The sequence below is a fragment of the Erithacus rubecula genome (assembly GCF_903797595.1).
Source record: "Erithacus rubecula genome assembly, chromosome: 5".
NCBI classification, from domain to species: Eukaryota; Metazoa; Chordata; class Aves; order Passeriformes; family Muscicapidae; genus Erithacus; species Erithacus rubecula.
This window is the reverse complement of record NC_136687.1, coordinates 46,064,193-46,086,127: the sequence shown is the minus strand read 5'-3', so window position 1 is coordinate 46,086,127 and position 21,935 is coordinate 46,064,193. Positions and strand designations below refer to the sequence as shown.

The 21,935-nt window shown below is 38.3% G+C and overlaps 1 protein-coding gene and 1 long non-coding RNA gene across 3 annotated transcripts in view; one reads left to right on the top strand and one right to left on the bottom strand.

The window, feature by feature from the left end:
* DKK2 (dickkopf WNT signaling pathway inhibitor 2) overlaps window positions 1-21,935 on the bottom strand; it is a 46,470-nt gene that overhangs the window by 3,602 nt on the left and 20,933 nt on the right. For both annotated transcript variants that reach the window (XM_079307479.1, XM_079307478.1), the window contains 2 exons: window positions 1,500-1,650; window positions 207-356 (listed from right to left, as the gene is read on the bottom strand). In XM_079307479.1, coding sequence (XP_079163605.1) covers window positions 207-356; window positions 1,500-1,650 — 301 coding nt within the window. The remainder of the gene's footprint in view (window positions 1-206; window positions 357-1,499; window positions 1,651-21,935) is intronic.
* LOC306802862 lies at window positions 9,093-21,158 on the top strand. The gene is made up of 3 exons (XR_013774496.1): window positions 9,093-10,004; window positions 10,148-10,484; window positions 20,565-21,158. It is a non-coding gene; the product is annotated as an uncharacterized lncRNA (long non-coding RNA).

Below are 21,935 nucleotides of genomic sequence, written 5' to 3'. Positions count from 1 at the left end.
AGAGAAGAAAGCAGATGCTGTTTCAATCACAGGAACTGTCAGTTGACATTACATCACTTTCAGAGTCATGCTGTGAACTCTCACAATAGACAATCATTCCCTGTGAAATTACTGCCTATTTCTGGTTTCCACTGCTGTATCTTAACAGCAATAACATGATTCATGACATGAATGAACAGAGCAGTCTAGTCCAAATGTGATCTTACCTTTAATGTGTGACAGTTTGGACCGGGGCCTCCCCAGGTTGTGCCAGCCCAAATCCTTACTTGCATAATGACCATTCTTCTTGTTGCGTGGCCCTTCTAGAGCAGGGATGTGAGGAGTAAGGATGCTTTCAGTAACAGGGATGCAAATACCTGCAAGGAAAACTCAGACACTCAGAGATTGAATGGAATAAGAGGAAAAGCAGCTGAGAGACATGCACTGACCAGGTCAGGATTATGAAAGCACTGGAGTTTGACCTCAGTGATGCTCATCTCTAATCATGTGTTCACTTCTGGCTCCTGTCACTTAGCCTCACCACAGTTCTGCTCACTCACTGTCAGTTATAGTTATCCATCCTAGAAGGGACAGGCTGTGAACTGGACACACAGCAAATAACAGCACTGCACCCTGGACACTGAGAATCCAAGACAGATAATATCCAGTCAAACTATGGCAAGAAGTAAAGGAGAAGAAAAGGATTATGGGAACAATTAGGAGTGACCATGCAAATAGAGATTACACAACAGTCTGTGATTTGCTGGAAGCTTTCTAGAACATTCCATCACAGTCTATATAAATGTGTGCTCAACCCCATTTCAGCGTCTTCTAAAGGAGCTACACAGACTTGCAAATGTCAGACTTATAGGAAGCAAGGACTTTATTTCTTAGAGGTAGCTGTGAGCAGGCGTTTTGGGTTATGAACATCCCTTTTTATTTCTCCTTATATTAAAGCTTTCAGTTTCTAGCCCTTTAGGCATTCCTGTCCTTTTATTACTTATTTAGCCACTTCACCCACGCCACCCCGGGGTCAGGGTGGGCCAGACCCTGCTTCAGTCTCTCTGTCACTCTGGCTTTATGGTCTGAGCCCCTGGAGAGCCCCTTACAGACATCTCTCCAGTCTCCATGGGAATGCAAACAGTATGGTTATAACACTCCCCAGGAAGAGTAGATTCAGGATTCATTAAGTCTCCTTTGCTTCCTTAAAATATTACTCCTGCGCATTCTTCCAGCGAATCAAAGCACACTGAATGTAGAATTGTGATTTTAGGCAACAGCATTTTTGTGTTTCTCCACCACAGAATATAAGAAAAGACTGATAGTAGCTGAGCCCTAAAGACAGAAATACTATTAAAGAAAATTAGGCAGAGTGGAACAAAGTAGACAATTAAGTTTTCTTAATTCTTAAAAAAAGAAGAGCTGTCACCCAGGAACAATTACTGTTGCTGGGCACACCCATAGCCAGGGATGACATCAAGAGGCTGGTGTGTGCAGGCAGGCCGGAGCTGGAGCCGTACCGTTGTTGCAGCGGTTCCCGGGGCAGCACATCCCGTCGCGGTGGCAGCGCTTCTTCTTCCTGCGGCACATCATGCAGGCGGACGCGGCTTGGTGAGGGCTGTGGCAGTACCGCCCAACCTCGCACTCCTTGTCGTTAGTGCAAGGGTAGGCCTGGTGGGCGAGAGAAAGGGCTGCACTGAGACACTCCTTTGCACCAGGAATGGATGAGCCCCATTACAAACAAAAAACAGAAAACAAACAAGCAAACAAACAAAAGGCAAGAGAACCGACTACCACTGAAACCTCCAAATTAAGCAATAGCTGAGGTAACAATTCACGGGGCTAGGAGATGCAACTAGGGATGCTCCACTGCAGCCACACAGCAATCTTTAAGCTCACACCACTGCAGACCATTGCTTAAAGAATAAGAGCTGGAACCTGCTTGCCCATGGTTTCATCTTTCCTTACCTCAAACATATGTGGGCACAAGAGATTTCATATTTTTGTGGATTCAGAGATCTGATTCATAGGCTAGACGTTAAAACTCCACATTGAACAATCAACACAGCCATGAAAACCACTAAAAATACTGAAACACACCCTCCAATAGGTAAAATTTCATTTTAAACTCTGAGAAGGCATTTTTCCTTCGACACTTGTCAAACAAGCTCAGTGTCACAGTGAGCTCACACTCATTCAAATGTCTCTAATTGCACCACTCATCTCTGCCCACACCAGTGGGACTCCTGGAAAGTGAACAGACATCACTGGTCAGCATGTCACTTCCATAACCTTTTATTCACTTACGACAGTGGACTTTATGATCTTAGTATGCACCTTAAACCTGTCACCTGCTAAACAACATCATAGGGTAAGCAGCATGGAATATATTAGAGAGCACAAAATATCTTGCACATATAATGCCCTGCAAACAGATAAATGGGTATACAATTCTTCTATATTCATCAAAACCAGCATTACCTCACAGGAAAATAAACTTTTTTTTTTTTTTTTAAAGCAAAAGCACTGCATTCTCCATAAAGATAAGGAAATCTTTGTTCCCACAAAAGGCAAAGAGAGGATTTTTGAGACATAATAACACACACTGCCACATTCCAGGATGCTTTCTGCTGACTCCCACACAGCTACAACTATGCTATCTGTTTCAATCTAGTTTTACTGCCTGTTAAATTAATTACAGATTTTTTTTTCCATTCCTCAAAATTATTCTTGAGGTATTTGTTTATATTTTAAAAAGACGACAATAAATTTTGTGCGCTTTCTGGGAAATTATGTTTACACTTCCTCAAATAATTTTCTCTAGTACTTCAAATAAAGGACTATTGATTTTCAAAATGATTTTGCACTTAATTCTTCACCCCCCCAAAAAAGCTTAACTGACTAATTTCCAATATAGAATGATTATTTTGTAATCATACTTGAAATCAAGACTTATAGTTCTCTCAGAAAAGAAAAACTACAAGGTCCTTGAGAATTCACTTTGAAAGTTGTTTCTTTAGATTGAGAAACTCTTGTTTATCTATCTTCATGCTATTCTGTTGAGAATCACATCAGAAACAAGCGGTCTAACAAAACCAAATTTCTCTCATGTCAGGAGTGAGAGGGGAAACTATGCCATTTCTCATGTGACTTCAGGAGCTGTTTTCTTTGTCAAAATTTACATTACAGTACCGAAAGTGCTGGCTGGATATTCCCCAAGTGCTGTTGTCTCATTACTTCTGCCCTCTGAATATGTGCCTTTGAGAATTTTTCCAGGGTGCAGCTGTTTAGAGTAATCTGAAGTCTTTTAGCCTTAAGAATGAACATTTCCTCAAGAGGATGAAATCAAAGGCCAGACCTTCTAAGCTAGAAGTACCAATAAGATAATACAAATAGAAATACTTTTTTTGTACTCTCAAGACATAAGCAGATTCTACTTATTCTAGCAAAGTGGAGCTAAAATGTTTTTCCTCAACCTCATCACTCCTGTCCCTCAATTTTTCCAAAAATAATAAATAAAACTGACTTAAATTTATTATTATATAGTTACCATAAAAGTAAGATTTCACTGATTTAAATGATACCTTACTAACCTATGGATCTTAAAATGCAAAAAAAAAAAAAAAAAAAAAAAAGTGATTTTATGGAGGCTTGTGCCTCGTTATACTGAGTTTGGAAAATACTAACCCTGCTAGCTGGAGGAAATGCAAATAAAAAACAGATGGACTGACTAAAACCTGGAGATGAAGGCATTTTAGACCCTTGTCTGTCATCAAGACCTTCATAACCACATCTTTTTTCCAATGTGGGCATGTGGCATACACCTGCAACTTGTCAGCAAGAAACCTACTTGCAGTTTTATTTTGAGTCCTCAAATAGCTTCTTAAAAAAAAGAGTTTCCTGATCCTGAATGGTGCTAATGAATGCTCTCACATACCATATCTAGTGATTGTTTTACTTCTGGATTTTAAACTGAGTGACATGGAAAAGATATTTTAAGATACACATCTAATTTTCAGCTCTAAGCTCTGTCCTTGTGAACGGTAGAAGTAACAAAAGACAACTTCAAAAATTGCTAGGGAAATCAACAGAACCCAGCCTTTCTTCCCAGTCTAAAGCTCATTCCAAAATAAAAATTATGGTTTTGAATTGCAATAAGCCAAAGACTGACCTAAGGCAAATGACTGCAGCACATCAAAAAATAAGTAGATTGCATGTAGCTTAGACAATAACCAGCAGGTCCACTCAAAAGACCAGCTACCAGCCAGGCATGCAAGAGACCCTCTTGCAAATGCCTACTGCCATCAACTGTTTTGATCTGCCAAAATCACTACCCATTTACAGTTTGGCTCTCTGTCTCAGGGACCTTGAAACAAAAATGCCTATATAGCTTTGTGTCTGTCTTCTAGTCACTAGACATTCATTAGAATAGGCATAACTCCTGCTCTCAGCAAAGAAATTTCTATTGCTATGTAGCATTCATTATAGCAACAGAAAAATTAAGTAATATATTGTGTACTTAGCCTTGGCTAGCAGGAGGAAAATGGATCCATAGTTATTCCTTTGTTGTCAGATGAGTCAATCTAGGTATACTTCTTCTTTAAAATACAGGGTAAAGAAAACATACTTGTAAAACTGTGCATGTTAACTATAATCTATGCATAAGTCAAGGTTTTTGGAATCTCCTACACCACAGTGCCTGGAACAGTCTTTACATTCAGAGAATTGTAGAGAACATTTCCTATATACAACCCAAAGAAACAGATCAGTCCCAGATGGAGAGGGAAGAAGCAAGTTGTAAACCAGCTCTACTTCCCAAGAAATGATAACTAATTCTACAAGGCACATCATCCATTCACATTCTTCAGCTATACGTATCATTTTCTGGTTGTAAATCTCCATCCACCAAAAACAGCTTTGATATCACGGGAAACCAGATGAAACTGAGATAACATATGTAGGACTCCCTGAAGCTGCATTAAAACAATCTTATTTTTGATTCCACTTACAGGCAATCAAGTCACTTGTAGCATGACACGAACTAGATTTGCCTGTGATAATGAGTCACATTTTCAAAATGCGTTGTCTGATTAAAAGCACTGTTTACTGACATGGTTTTCCCTCAGCCATTCCAATTAGTTTTGTATCCTTGTATAAAATATACTGTTGATTCTTTGTCCAAAAATGTATAGCAATGGGATTTTTGCAATGTTTGGAGGATTCAGGCTAGATGTTGAAATGGGTGTTGCTTGTGCTGTGCCAGAATGTCACCTGTATCAGTCCACCAAGGCTAACCTTTACCTGTCAGGTCACAGAACACAGAAATGTTAAACTTTTCACTTGGAGAGAGAGAATATTCCTTCCCTTCCTAACTTTTAATTCAAAATTCCATGAATGCATGATAGAAATACTCAAGAAAATTTGTGCAGATGATAGAGGATAAAAGTTTGGGATTTTTATAGTTGAACAAGTCCTTCCAAGTCCTGAAGATCTTCCTTCTTTTACTGACTTCCCAGGAAGGCTGAGTAAGGAATTGTCTGTCTACAGTCTAAGTGGGTAATGTCATTCCCCTGATTTGAGAATCATGCAGCAGTGAGGTTTAGGTTTACTTTTGTCTTCCCCTTTTGACAGAGGAGCACTTAGCCTCTTTTCTCAGTGCAATGACATTTGCTTGATATTTTTGCTGGAGTCATTTGCTATCACACATATTTTATAGCACCACAAAGTTTCAGTGCAAGCTGTAGCAATATTAAGTGGTGAGACTGTTGTGCTAAGAAGTCACACAGTTTGAGTCTCTCTGTCTGGAACTATAAAATGTAATGAAGAAGCACTCCAGGGGGAGAGTAAGACAGACACCGTAATGTGCTGAAGGGTGAGGAGACTGATGGCAAGCATACTTTATTGAGCTTTGGGAGATGAAGTCTTGAATTTCAGCATGGCTTCCAGCAAATATTTGAAGAAAATATTCCCAGCCAGTGTCTCAGTCACCAGGCTCTCATCAGTTCATATTATGATGTCTCATTTGTTTTTATGCTGAAGGACTCCACACTGTACTAGTGAACCAAGTCAGTGAAAGGCAGGAAGAGCCACTGGCATTTGTACCTAGACTGTGTCATCACTTCTCCAGTACAGGCAGTCGAGACACTGCTGGCTTCAGACCCACCTTCAATGCTGAGAAGAGCCGTGCCTAGATACGTATTCTGATGGAACAGATATCAGTAGGGATTCCCCCAGAAACAATTAACTTTTTTTTAAACACATCATAAAGTCCAAGTGCAGAGTGAGCCCTGGCAGAAAATCGTGGCTACTACCACTTCCAGCAGAAGAAACAGCATGGAGGTTGTCCATTTGCCTTCCACTGCAGATGCCAAGCAGCACTCAGTAAGATAGATGAAGTTTCATGTACCACAGAAATGACAGTACCACTGCACTTACTGTCCTGCACACTCTGCCAGATCTGGTCTATACAATCATCCCCTGATGACAGTGAGGACTGAGCAGAAGAGGAGAAAAGCCACAACCAGAAAGTGAGAGCTCTCCAGAGCTACCAGGTCAGTCCTTCATCATCCTCTCTCACGTGGCAAAGAGGCAGTAGCTATACTGCCAAGGTGAGACAAGGGACTGAAGGAAGTGGACACACACAGTGTCCAGGAATGGCCTTGCTTCCTAGGTACTAAAAGTTAGAAAACAAATTTAGGCTCTTAATCTTGTACATATTATCGCTGTTTATTAATATTCTGTACAAATACCTGTGCCACTAGGCTGTGCTACCACATACTACAGACATCTGCTGTCAGTCTCTTCTGTATCACATCTTTTATATTCATACAATGTCTGTGAGGCTGGTTACCACAAATAAATTGGTACTGCAACTCAGTTTATTACTCATTTGTTAATTAAGCAAAAAAAGGTTTTCTTCTCTATTTCAATTAATCATACTTCTGTAAATTTTAAAATAATGGCTGTGAATTAGGTGAAAGCTGACTTCTCTATAGCCAATATGTTGGCCAGAGGATCAAAACTGTCCTGAACCATAGGCAAGAGGACAGTTTCCAACCTCCACTTGAGAGATGAACAAAAGATTTTGTTTGCCTTTAGTCTTGGGCATATTGCTTAATATTCCAAAGCCATCAGGCACAATGAAGCAACCAACTGGCTCAATAATGGTGAGAGTCTCTCCTTTCTATCCTGCTTTGGACAGGACAGAACTATCTTTCAGAGCAAGAACTTGATCCCCATGGAGCAAACATATGAAATAGCCACAGGGGTGCCATGTTTTCTTTTTCTTTTCTCTTTCTCTGAAGAATTAGTAATCTAAATTAAAAGCATGCCAATAAATTAGGAAATGCAAACATATGCTTTAACCAAATAGCCTGCTGTCAAGACTAACTACAAAGAATGCAAGTCATTGTTTGGCTCCCCAGTTGGGCCTGATTCTGAGCTGGGATCTCAGATTTGTTTTGGCTTTTAACAGATCAACATTGGTGGGACAGTTGTATGCAACATGTGGCCTGTAGAGCTAAATGAATACATCACACATGGGATTCGTCCCACTCGCCTCTTTGGAGACAGAGTGAAGATCCTCTCTGTGAAGTCTGAGAGAAAGACTAACATGATCTCACAGGATACAAACCTTAGTAACAATGGAAATACCAACTCTTTATTCAGCACCACATGAATGTGATAAAGCAGAATGGAGGGTGTAAGAAGGGAATTCAAAGCTTTTTAATAACCAAATAGCAAAGCAAACTCCCAGCTCTTTGTGGGTTGTCTTTTTTCCTGCAAGGCAACTAAACTACTTTCTGGGTGTATCCAGAAAAATCCACCTTTGACAGACTTCAGCCTAACTTTCTCCTAGCTGCTAATCAGACATATAGGTTACAATGTGGATGAGAAATTACCATTATTTGCTATTTTTTTATTAATCCCAAACAAGAAAAGAGTTTGTCAGCAGCCATCTGGCTTGATGTAGTTTTCCCACAGCACTGCTGATGTTGCTTTTTTCTATTCTTAGCTCAACCCAGGCATAGATGATAGTGAGGGATCTCACTGTGTGCAAGCACAAAGCCATGGTTAATTTATCCCACAGAGGAAATCACGCTGTGCTCTCAGACAGCTCCAGACATGGATCCTGTCTCAGACTGAGAAACCAGAAACTCTCAACTCTCAGTGACTGCTGTGGCACAGATCCTTCCTTAAAGAAAAATTTACAGTAGTTGCAATGAAACAGATTTACTTCTTTCAGTTGCTATAGCAAGTTTAATGATTCAATTTTTCTCACCAAACCTCCTTGTTAAAATAATACAACTCTGACCCATTTCTCTGCCAGACCTAAAGAGGAAAGCACTATCTTCAACTTCTAGATTAAGTACAAGCACTTTCTTCTATGATAATTTATTTTAACATGAGGTCTGATTCACAGAGTGCTACATCATGGATACATATACTGCAGCTTCCAAAGATCATTCCTTCAAACTGTGTGGATAATGGTCCCAGAAGGCTGCATCATTAAACAATAAATATTCATGTTTCAAAGGAATTCTCAATCCATTGCTAGACCACCAGGGAAAGAACATTTCTATGACCTGCAGTAGTCCAACTCTCATGATTTGCTAGAGCCAAAGAAAACTCAGATCTTAACAACCAGAAAACAAACCTCACTGAGGTCCCTCTGAACCAACTGAGGAAAGACTCACAGGGGTCCTCTCATAAGTTTCCTTGTCCAAACGATAATGCCATGGAAAACAACATCCTGTTCTGCAAGCACTAGGCAGTTGTGCAGGGGGCTGTGCTCAGGGGGAGTGTGTAGCTGCACCTGGTGGAAATAGAGTCAAACACCTCCAAATAAACAGGGGAGCTGTGTTGCCTTATTTCACACAGCACTAGTCAGTGTGAATAGTGACACTCCCAGTGCAGACAGAAAAAAAACTCCTAAGACTTTTCCTGAACAAGATCTTGCTCACACTGTCACCCTATGAGTCTCTCAGCCCACATAATGAATTTCAACAAGCATTTTAGATCTAGACTATCTTGATCATTCCAACCTGTTATTCTACAGCTTCTCTTACAGAACTACAGAACTTACAGAACACTATATTTTGTGTCCTACTGGGAGAAGGCAGCATCTGTTTAAAGATGGCCTTGGCTTCAGAAGGACATATGGAGAAGGGTAACCTGAAAGACTGCAAGTGGATCAGCAAAATTTCTGGGAGGATAGTATTATCTCTGTTAATTTAGTGCATTTTACATGTTTCATGAAAGTATAAACCCAAACATTTAATACAGAATAATCCACCTTAAAATTTTATTAAACTTAATTCACCTTCAATTCCTCATGTAGGTCAAACTAGAAATGAGTTACATTTCCAAGTAACTTAAAAGGCAGCACAGTATGCCCAAATTATGGCTGTACATTGCTTATCACAGAACAGCATCAAACTTGCTCCAGAACACATCATATACATTGTTGTACCTGAGGTAGCACAGCTGCAAGTCTTCCTATTCTATTCCATCTTTAAGACAAATTATCACCCTTAGGTCCATATTGGCATCACTCTGCTGAATCTTGTCTTCTCAAAGGAAGCAAACTATGCTTCCTGCCCCATGCACAGTGTACATATAGAGGTGCTGGGGTTTTCCCTGTCTACCTCACACTGTGACCGTGATATTTCACAGCATTGTTTTCTCCTCAACATTTGGAGAGACCACAAACTACCTACTCTGCTTGATTTTGAAGGCAGCTTCCTGCTCTGTAGAACTGGGACCTTACAGAAGACATGATTAAAGAAGGCACAAAAATCTGGAGAACATTCAATTGACCCCAAATCTTACAGGCTCTGTCTCAATGTGTCTGATTCATACTGTCTGGTGAGCTACCAGCAGCAGCATCACAACAGAGCATCAAAACATGTTAGGTAATCTTTGAAGTCAACAGTGTAGTTCTAAGTCAATGCAACAGGAAGACTCCAGGTCTTGATTTTACATCATGTTCAAATGTGTCACCAAAGGCTGCTCAAAGAATGAAGGTTTGTTAGCACGTCCTTTGTTCTATGTCCAGTCTTTTCAGCAGACTGTTCTTGTCCTTTTATCTCTGCCTTTTCCCCACCTCTTTTCTGATGGTTTTGCTTTCTAGTTTTGTCTCTAATTGCTTATTTATCATCTGTTTCAGCATGAGACTCTTCTGGCTTTTTGATCAACATGTTTACTGTAATGGATGAGCAGTTGGAGTACTAAGAATACTATCCAGATGAAAACAGCTAGCAGACCCTATGGCTCCTAAAGTACCAGACATTAAAACAGAGGGAAATACTCAGATGATGTGGTAGGGTGTAGAATAACACTGCTGGGAACTGGCAGCAAGTTGCTGTTTAACACCTGGGTTTGAATACCCACAAATCATGGCACACTGTCAAGGTGGAGCTTTTATTGAGAGCCATCTCTGCAAGCACGTACACAGAGCAAGAAAAATGAGATGACAGCTTTACCTTCTGTAGTACTCCTGCTAAGTGAGTAAACTGCTTTTGGTTTCAAACATTCTCAAATTATAGAAAAATGAGGGGGAAAACCTGTCTTACTGAAGTCAGTGCAAAAACTCTCCTTTGTCTGCAACACTGCCTGGAGAGAGAATGTTCTCAGGTTGTAAGCATTTGTGCAGCATCTGCAATCCTTACCCTCTTTTGACTCTTTGGCATTCCTTACAGGATACACTTTGCATTGCAGAATATAGAGCATTTAAGACACCATTTTTCAAAATCTGCTTTCTCTGCTTCCCATATTTAAAAGGACATCCCTGAAAACATGAGTTTGTGGCAGCTGGAGAGACAGACAGATGCCATATGTCTGAGACTGACGAACTGCAGTCTCCATCTCACTAGACTGTTGACCACAGTCTAACATCATTGCTAAATGTCAGCATTATTGCCTCTTTCCCTGATGGTCATCTGTGTGAGAACACCTGACTCACATACCTCTTTCAATCCCCCATTCTTTCTCTATGCATCAGAAACCACCATTGTCATCTGATATTTCAAACATCTTCCCTCTTTTCCTGCTCTATGTGAGCCCCCCTGTAACATGCACTCACATGGCTGTGAGTGCTCCATTGTGAGGGAACTGAGAATGCCAAAGCACCTACAGAGAATTGAAATCAGACATCAAAAATCTAACAATCCAGCTTTGATGTCAGAACAACCAACCAACTTTGGGGCACCTGCACCAGCTCCCACTTTCCAGTCTCTTGTACCACAGATGATTCAGAGGCATTGCCACACAAGTCCATGAGTTTTAAGGAAAAAGAAAGAAACAAAAAAAGTGTTTGTTCAGTTTTAACAATTTGTCTGGACGAGTGAGACTGAGAAACAGGACAAATCAATAACGCAGCTTGGGGCTTTCCTTTTCATAGCAACAGGAAGAATTACAGTATGAGAGTGCAGCTCCTTATCCTGACTCATTCTAGGAGAAGTTGTGTATGGATGAGGAGCCAGCAGTGTTCATGCAGTGGGACTACCTGGAAAAAATCACCTGTCCTGGGAAAACACTTGGTCACAGCCCCCTGAGGGTACAGGCAACCTCTGTGATGTGCTGAGACTCATACTGCTGCTCAGCTGACTCCTCAGTAAGAGTAAAATGAAAAATTGTAATACTGAGCTATTAAAGCAAATTATCACAGTTTACTCAAAGAAGGCCAAAGATGACAAAGGGAAAGGATCCCTAAAAGCTTCATTAAAAATGCCATTGTACTCTTATTATATGATTAAGTTGGAGCTGCCTACCAAACTTCAGCCTGTGGCAAATAACGTAGCAATCAAGGTTTCAACACTATTCACCCTTTCCCCCCTCCTTTTCTTTTAAAATGCTCCTGGTTAATTTTGCACAAACAAGAAAACGGGAACAGCACAGCAAGGCAAGAATAGCTTGTGAGTAAAACCAGATGAAGACTAACATATTTACATAGTGTAATGACTTCACTATTAATTCAAACAAACCCAGACCCCAATTCTCAGAAGAGAGAGCATGCAGTCCAGGAGGAAAGAACAGGGTGGCTTCAGACTACATGTTTGTCTGCAGCCCCTGAGTTAGTAGAGACTGCTCTTAGCTTCAGTCTTCAATAGTCACTGGGGGACCATCTTTCACTCCAGACACTGTGCTTTGACTACACCCTCTTCTCAATCCTATGAGCCCCCTTCCATTTTCAACCAAGACTTCCCTCAGTGCTAGGGACCATAACACAAAAGACATAGAATAATAGAATTTCAGAAAATATCTAATTTGTAGGAAAAAACCCACATCTAATCTGAGAGAAAAGAAGGAAGGAAAGGAAGAAAGAAGAATAATCCTACACAATTTCTGAATCAAACCAAAACGGACATTGTCCTATACTAGTCATTGTCAGCAAGTAATTACCTAGAATTCTGGCATTTAACATGGAATTAGCTCTAAATCTGTTTTCCACCCTCAAAGTAAACTGTTCTGCTGCCGAGACATGCATTTATCCTCTTCCCTGTTACCTTTTATCCTATCTTCTGAACTTGTGTTTTCAAGCACTGTCTTCTTGTCTGAAAATAATATTCTTAATGTGGAGTTACAGAATCTCTTTTTTTTTCCTAGATGTCTTGGATGTTAGTCAACAAAAAGTCATTAAAAAGTTTAATCCCTATGTTTGGCACTACATCAGACTAAGAGCAATTTCTTTGTAACAGCCTTTGGAATAAATAAGCATTTAAGGGGGGGGGTGGTACTTTTTCCTCATACTGGTCACCCACACTTTATAGTGGGTGGCCCTTCCGTTTATCCCATTACTTTATTTCCACTTCTAAAGCTAAGCCATATGCAGCAACCTGATACTACTTTTTAGCTCTCCCAACTTATTGTAGTGAAAACTTCCGTGTATATCTGATTCTTGTTAGGAAAGGCAAAGAAGCAGGAACCATGGTAATATTGCACCACCTTCTTGACAACTTCTATTCTGCATGAGCTGCATTCCCCAGGGTACTGCACGCTTCGTTAGCCGGCATTTTTCACATTTATATGCCCTAGACTGCAAACATAGAGTCATCCTATATCTGAACTTCTCTTGTTGGCATTGTAAACTTGCCCAGAGTCAGTGTCTAGGTGCTATGCTTTCTCAAAATTGTACATGATCAGTTCTTCACCTGCTAGATAGCCTACACAGCAAAAACAACAGGGGTAGAAAAAATTTCAAATGTTTTACTTCATTGGCTTTGTTTGCCTTTTCTTTCTTCTTTCTTTTAAGCAGATGGGCCTAGGTAGTGGGGTATAAATGGCTTGCTGTGCTAAGGCCATGAAAGAAGTACACATTACAGAAATAATTCATTTAACTCTAAGATTTTTTTTTTTTTCTGAATTTGTACCCTTCTTTTCAGATGTGCTAAATATAAGCAATAGTGCCTGTAACAATTACCTCCTTTACTAACACAGATCAAGATGGCCACATTTACCAGCAAAGGAGGAAAAAACACATCCTATTTTTGAGTGATACCCATGGAAGCGTATTTTAGAGAAATCACTTGATTTTTTTAAAGCTTATTTTACAGACAAACTTAGTCTATTTAACAACTGGCAAAAATCTTTTAGAGCATGGTTATGTGCAGAGTTTTCCTTAAACTTCATGCTGAAGCCAAACATTGAGCATGGTTATGTGATTATGAATAAAGAATATTTTCTTTCTTACTTTTTGCTACAGTGTTTGCTGGAAGATATGGAGATATGACTTATTGTTTCCCTATACTTTACAGGACACTACAGAGGGGAAAAAAAGAACTTGAATTAGACAGATAAAAATATTTATAACTAAGTCTTGGATAGTTCAACTAGTAGTGGTGAAGTTATTCAAATGCTTACTGTTATTTACAGGCTTATGCTTCTGATAACATAAGCACATTTGTAATAGTTTAGTGTACACAAAGTGTGATTCACCTATTAGGCAACAGATTATTTTCCTACATGACAAAGAGGCAGAAAAAGACTAGATTGACATGAATTAAAAGTACTTCATGACAGAAAAGTAATGAACACTAGGTGGTTTTCCTTAGTCATGAGAAGGGTATTTCCCAAGTCAAGCAATTCTCTTTCCCTAAATCTCTGGGAGACAGGACTGCTCAGAATACATTGTAGTTAAAACAAGACAGCACATTTTCCTTTGGGCCATGTCTTCAGCTCTGATGAGCACCTGGCCCTGAGGATCTCTCTCCACCTGCACTGAACCAATTGTTAGATCAGTGGTGGTTACACACCTGCTCTGCTGAAAGAGCTGCAAAACCCACTGGGCAGCTCTCTGCATACCCAAGTGACTAAATTCACCTGAGTGTTTGCATGTTTTGTGAAAAAACATGGGGGGAAAAAAACAAAAACAAAACAGAAAAGGACCCTTTTCCACAGACCACTCATTCTCAAAAGAGGCACAATTCACATTGTCCTAAGAAGTTTCTTCTCCCAAGTAGGAAAATTGGCCCATAAAGTAACTAAGGACCACTGTTTGAAAGTTAGAGTGTTTTCTAAATCTGGTGGATTTTCCTTGAAACCAGCTCAAAGGTTCATATGAAAAAGGAGCAACCAGCACTTTGTCTACTCAGAGGATCTCTCTAAACTGAGGCACTGGGGCACAACCTTGCTGCTAATTTCTGCCTGAAAACTCATAATTGGTCATTTTGGTGCACTGGTCTCATTTTAACCAAAGGACCTCACTTAAGCATGTCACTTAAGGACTTAGCCCGAAGGCAAATCAGTGCTTATCTTAAAGGGTTAACAGCCAGGAGATACTGTATTTTAGGGAGGTAAACTTTGTCAGTATAAATAAATGATCAGTCAAAATACTTGATTTAAGGGAGTCAGGCTATTTTCAGCTGTGACAGTAGGGTATATTAATTACTCAATACTTAGCTCAAGCTTTAAATAGCACATAGTGTACTTACAAAGATTTAATCTAATATATTTATCCAGGTTTATCCAATAAAAGAAATTATTTTTCCTCAGTTAAACCAATGCAATCAGGCTGAAGCCTACAGGCAGACTGTGTGAAACAGCATGAGCATGGATAGTGAGAAGTCCCTCAGTAAAACATGTCTTAAGTATACTGTCCATCAGTTAGAGCCTGATGAAGTATGTATACTTCAAAATATTTCTTGAACAAAAAATGCATTGCAAAAAATATATATTTTTGCAAAATGCAAAAAACACATTGCTACTTTGATATTTTTCTAATGCATTCTGAGAGAACATAAGTATTCTGCTCCAAACCATTCCTTTCCAAATATTTTCTTATTTTTCCTTATCTTCTATTAAGAAAACTTACCATGCTTGATCATGAGACCTGGGAAAAAAAAAACAAAAAACAAAAGGAAGCACATCCTACTGCAATTAGTTTTTCTTTAAACAGAGGACAAAGCTGGTCTACACACACACCCTTGCAATTATTGACCTGTTCCTCTGCTGTAGTTTTAAGTCCTCATCATAAAACTCCATAAAGGGAGATGGAAGGCACTGACAGATACCATCATTAGCAGCAGCAAAATGATTTGTCACAGCACTAAGACCCAGCCATTTGAAGAGTGATGGTCAGTAAGGAGTGCATGCTAAGAGCAAAATACAAATGCCTGGATTCTCCCCAGCACCTCTTTCAGCTATTTATACAAACATTTGCTGAATTTCCTTCCTCATTTCTTTTCAGTGTCAGCTGCTTTTTACTCATGGCTAAGCCACAGTTGTTTACAACACACCAAAAATCAAAGTTAATGATCTTAGAGTCTCCAAGTCAAAGTACATCTGGTCTGGAAACAAGACTGTCATAGGCCCAACTTCCATGTAAATACATATCTAAGTGAAAAAACACCCTGTGTGTTACAGACTTGCTGAGGAATGTGCAGTAGTAGCCTTATCGTTCCTATCAAGTATAACTCAAGAAAGACTTTTGAGAAGTTCAAAAGAGAAGCTGCAAGCTGTGGTTTAAATGGGACTCCATTAGGCATAACACTGCTCATGACTCTCCCAGATCACTTTTTTTACTAGCAAGCTACATGAATAACAGTAAAGCTATTTGTACAGCACTCACCAGGCTGGGTGCAGGCACCCATCCTGCCAGAGAGCTTTTAGATGTTGAATGCAGCACTGCTATCATCTCCTCTGTGAGAAAAAAAAACTGATGTAAACAAATGGAAATTTTGTGTCTGGCCAGCAAAGGGGCTTTCCCAGCCAAAATCACAATGAAGTTTTAAAGTTATTTGGTAAATCAAAAGGCTAAAAAGCCATGATCTTGTAATCACTCCATAATGTAAGTGGTCCTCACATTGATCCCATGGTTTCACTGAGCTTCACAATTGATTTAGTCATTACAGATGTAGCTCATGAGAAAAGATTTGAAGACCCAGTCATCAATATGTGACAGAAGTTATGAAATGTAAATCTTCTGCTGGTTGGAAGCAATCACTTTCAGTTATTTTAAAGCAATCTGGACACACTTTAGAAAAGAGATCTAGAAATGCTTTGTTTTTATCACAGAAAAACTAAGACCATGTCTGTCAATTTTTCTGAAACACCACATGCACTCACCTATGTACTGAGTAATGTCATGGTCTGACAATGTCCATCAAAATCCATCTGGAACATCTGAAATGAAACTCTTAAAAGCTTAAATAATCTGATTTGCAGACAAACTTAGTCCCTGAATACAGTGTCCCACACATGTGACCCCATTCATTCAGATGGGATTACTGATTGAAGGCTTTGTCTCCCAAGCATGAACACAGCAAAGAAACACTGCTAATAACACCTCATCACCCCAAAGGTGCAAGAAGTGAATAAAGTCACCCTTAATTTGCTGCCATTCAATTAGCAGCTGAACCTTGTTTGCAAAAATCAGGAAATACACTTCAAAAAGTATGTTATCTCAAAAAATCCACCACTTTTTACTGAAGAGTTTGCAAGAAGCAAGCCTATTGAAAGGCTACCAACAGTCTGATACAGATTCTCAGAGAGGAATCATCAAGCAACACAAGCAGGAAAAAGCTTAAAAAACTTAAAAAAAAAAAAAAAAAAAAAAGCTGTATTTTTAGAATGGTCTTGGGAATAAGATACTAGCGAAAGGAAAAACAGCAACAAGAAGTGCTAAGAAGCAGATATATAGATACATTTAGAGGCTGGTCTGCACCCAAAACCAGGACTGGTGAGTACCCCAGCAAGCCAGGCTATCACAGGTTCTATGTGACTGCTGACATGTCCAGGATTTAAAGGGAGAGAGACATACACATGCTTCCATGCTTGAAAAATGTACTGCCATTGCACATGCTAACACCTATAAAAAAAGCTGTGATGAGTTTATTTTAAACATTCCTTCAATATTCTATATATATGTCACATGACTATATAGCAGAAATATAACATGGGACCCTGCTGGAATATGGCAAATGAAAACAGAATATAAAAAGCAACTACTTAATTTGCATTATAACCAATTATTATAATCTGCTTATCTGCTTATCTGAGGGGCAGTAGAGAAGCCTTGGTTAGAGATGAGACCTGCATTGTTTTAAGCAAAGCAGAAATAAGAATTCAGTGCAAATGCCAAAAAGGTTCAAATATAGCTCCATTGTGGATTTACAAAGAGATGAATGAAGTCCAAAGCCTTTTAGGATATGACAACAAATCAAATTGAAAACACAGATATTCCAACAAGCAACCTGTATGTACTTACATATTGCATATTGGTATACCTGCCATGGAAGAATTTGGTTTAGCTATCCCAGTTAGGAAACGCTTAATTTAAGTTATATTTGCTTCTCCCTTTTAAAAACAGCATACTATTTTCCTGTTTTTCTTTTATGGACCACCAAATAACATGTGACCAAATGTACCTATTTAGTGAAAATGGGTTCCATTAGTATGTAATCTTATACTTGCATTGTTTTCTTCTGAAGGAAAATAATGGGGAACAGGTGGGGATGCTTAGCATCAGGCTCCTGTTTCTAGAATTACAATCTACTGGGAGCCACCAGCAATCTCTGAAAGCTGTCATAAGTGCTTGGAACTAGTAAGATCCAGAGCACACTCAATACATTAAAGCTTCTTTTTGAAAATTTAAGTAGGTGTGACAGGAGAAAACTGGCTGATGGTGCAGGGATTCTAACATGTCCCTGCAAAGGGTCGTGATTTCCTTCTGCATCCCACAATAAATAACTCAAGCTGGCCTCCATTTACACAGCAGAAATTAGACATTTAAAAAATTCAAATAGGTACCATATGCACTAAAAACCTTTCTGGTTTAGCATTCAAATTCAGACTCATTCACATCGTTGGAAAATATGGGATTTAAATTCTCCTAGAACTTCAAACAGCTGCTCCTTTACACTTACTTATTCTTTTCTCAGTGCCACAAAAACAGCAATGCCAATAAATATATCCTTGATGTTGTTTGAAAATCTACTGGAGTCACACAGCACAAATAGTTTTACACAGTGAGTCACAAAACCACACATTAAATGAACACTTCTTTGTTTTATCAATCCCATCCTTACCTTACCAAGTAGGAAGTGGTTTAGAAATAATTTGGTATAACCGAGTTTTTCCAAGAAGTTTTCACGATAAACACAGGACAGAAACACCAGCTTACAGATCAATTCGTGCAAGCAAACAAGCATTACAGCCATGTTTTAAAAAGTGGCTCTGAAGGTGAGGGGTAGGACAAGGACAACATGTATTTGTAGGGCCATTTCAATGACATACAACTTTATAAAAAGAGACATTGAAGGCTTGCTGGCATTGCTAGCTACTGCTAGATGTCTGATATGCCTAGATGCACACTTGCAAGAGGAAAGAATTAAAACAGGTTTGTTTTGTGCCATTGTTGTTCAAAATTATAAGAATTAAAAGAATACAAAGTTATTTGCAGGGCTAGATTTGCTGTTGGTGGAAATTTGTAATTTCCCACTAATTTCCACAGGAATTTGACAAGTAGTACCAAGGAATCAGATTGTATTTAACAATTCAAATTTTTTGCACAGCTATATGAGATCAATGTTACATTTATTATTACTGTGGTTGTTTTCGTAGAGGAGACCTTAGTCAAAGCAGTCCCTTCAAATTTGAATTAGTTTGTGTTTCAACAATGCTTCTTTAACCCAAGAAACACTTGCTTTGTGCTACAAATGCCTTAATTAATCTTTCCACCTGAAATCAGGTTGCTGAAGTAAGGGACAACATTAAATTGTGCCAACAGATACAATTAAAATCAGCTGTTTTCTGAATTTCTGTCACACAGTAAATATTTCCCCTCATTTATCCTACCTATTAACCTGAACCAGACAATAATATTTTCTAAAATGTGCATAAACAGCAAAGTTCTTGACCAAAAAGCAATCACAAAAATATTAGTATTGGTAATGAGTGAACCAGAAAAAGTGCACAGCCTGATCTTAGGAAAAGTTTAATCTCCAAGAAATAGAATCATTCTCATCCCGTTTGTGAACTGCCTAAATTTAAACTTTGGAAAACAATACACATGAAACACATTATGTCATTTTTAAAGCAACCTGTGTTATATTAATTTTACTTCCAAAACTATTTAGAAAAGAAAATTTGCTATGCTTTGAGCATTGAATAAGACTGAATAATTAATTTTAAAATAGTGAATAATTTAGTTTTCAAAAGACCTAATTTCTTTAAGGATTTTTTTCCCTAACAAGATCTGAATACTTCTTGAATTTCTTTTATGGTGTTTTCTCTTTTTCTGATACTAGAGATTGCAAAAACAGTTCTAATAGCAATACAGTATCAGCAAAAAAAAAAAAAAAAAAAAAAAAAAAAAAAAAAAAAAAAAAAAACCAGAAAATAAATTATAAACTTTCTGCTTAATCCACATATGTTAAATGGTCTTAGTATGAATGCACATATGTACAGATATATGTCATATATAATAAAAAAATATCTAATTAGTATATGCTATTACGGTAGGAAAATTATAGATATTGTCTTTACTATATCACCCCTAAAATGATATCCTTGGCTAAAATTTTGTAAGTATTTAAAGGTAGAAATCTCTTAAAATCTTTTTCTGACTGGTCACTTGCTAAATCAATTTAAGCACAAATTCACCTAGCCTGAAGCACAAAGCACAAAGACACTGGATTTAGCTCTTATAAGCATCACAAACTTACAATTATTGTATTGTTGAAATTTCCTTTCAATTGAGAAGACTCACAGAGATGGAAAAAAAATCAGTGCAACTCAGGAAAAATGAAGTTTTCCAAGTTATAATAGCTTACAGTGATTTTTCTTTTTAGAAAAGAACTCTTGGATTTCAAATTCACATGGCTGGCTGAAGAGGCAACTGAGTTATAACACTTCATTTTGACAGGATAACTGGCCCTTAAGTCCTTACACTACTTTTCCTCCCTCCATCCTCAATAAGATACCACTACTATTAAAGGTAGCTCTATGGAAGAAGTGAATTCTTTTCCTTGCAGAAGGACAAGGCAGCAATGATTAATTTACCAAGAAATTGCAATATTAGAGCAAAAGACAAACACGGAAATATGTGTCTGACCTTCCTAAGAGATTAATTTTTGTTTGTCTTTCAGACATTATGATTTTACCATCTTTCTTCAAAGAACAGAAATCTACATTTTCAAAACAAAGTGCTGAAATATGAATCTGTCCTGAATTGCATTGTTCTGAACTAGCTGGTGGATGGTCCATACGCATTAAGTATTTATAATTCCTGAGGGATAACGTTCATGGTACCATGATTTCAACAGTTTGCTGACAAACAAACTGTTTTAATTTTTGCCCAGATTGCATTTCCCCATAAGCAGAACATCAGTACCTTGTGGCAGCCCATTTTGCAGACAAACTGCATTGCACCACATATGACACAGTTGCTCACCCTTCTCAGTAGAGTCTGGATCCAATTTTCAAATGAAAGATCACTTTGCTGAACATTTATTTTTCCTGTGGAATTACTGTTTGGTGAATAGGCTGCTTTCAGCCTTGGGGGTTATTTATTTAGATTTTCATTCTCTTCAAAATGTTGGTGGAAAATGTTTGTCTGCTGGAGGGGTACCATATGCTTCTGATCTGAAGATTGACTGACTCCTACTGCGTAAAAAGTGAGTGAGTGAGTAGAAACACAAGCAAAAGAATGAATGATCATTAAGTATCTAAATGAACTGGGAATTACAGTCCCAGTTTGAAAAGTCTGTCAGATGAATTGAGTTCCAGTCTAATTCAGAGTCCTGAACTTAAGTTTCTATACATTTGAGAGTTTAATATAATATCAGAAAGATATGGATAAGAGAATATGAAAGTGAGAAGGATACAAAATGAATGCAACATAACCTGATTCAACAGAAATGCAGGCTCTCAAAACAAATATTCTTCCTTTCTGCAATAAATTATGATATTGTTCTGCTCAGAACTGTACCAATTGTGAAAATGCCACCCTTTCTTTCACATTGAACAATTAAAAAGAAAAAAGCAGATTTTTTTTATTCCAAAAATTTTTATGTTAGGTATGCATCTTTAAAAATAAAAATATTTCAAGGCAAGTTCAGAAAAACCACTGTTTAAAGGCATATTGATTTAGGCAGAATCATATTCAACCTGTGCACTTCCTATTAAACTTTATGGCATTTAATTTCTTCTGTGTTTCTCTTCTCTAAAAATACTTCTCATTGTGTAAATGTTTGGATAGGTCATCTATCTTACACCTTCCAAAAGTTTTTAGTTCCTTAAAATGTCATATATTTGTTTCAAAGAGGAGCATTTTACATGATGGGGAAATTCAGATGACACTGACAGGTTTGTTGAATCAATGCCATAAAAATTTAGCATAACTGATGACTGAGCCAACCAAATATTATGCTTGAAGTCCAACCAACAAAGCAATTGTGGCCCTTGTAAATACTATTTCACACAGCCATTGAAAACGCTGTGCTCAGGTAGCTAATATG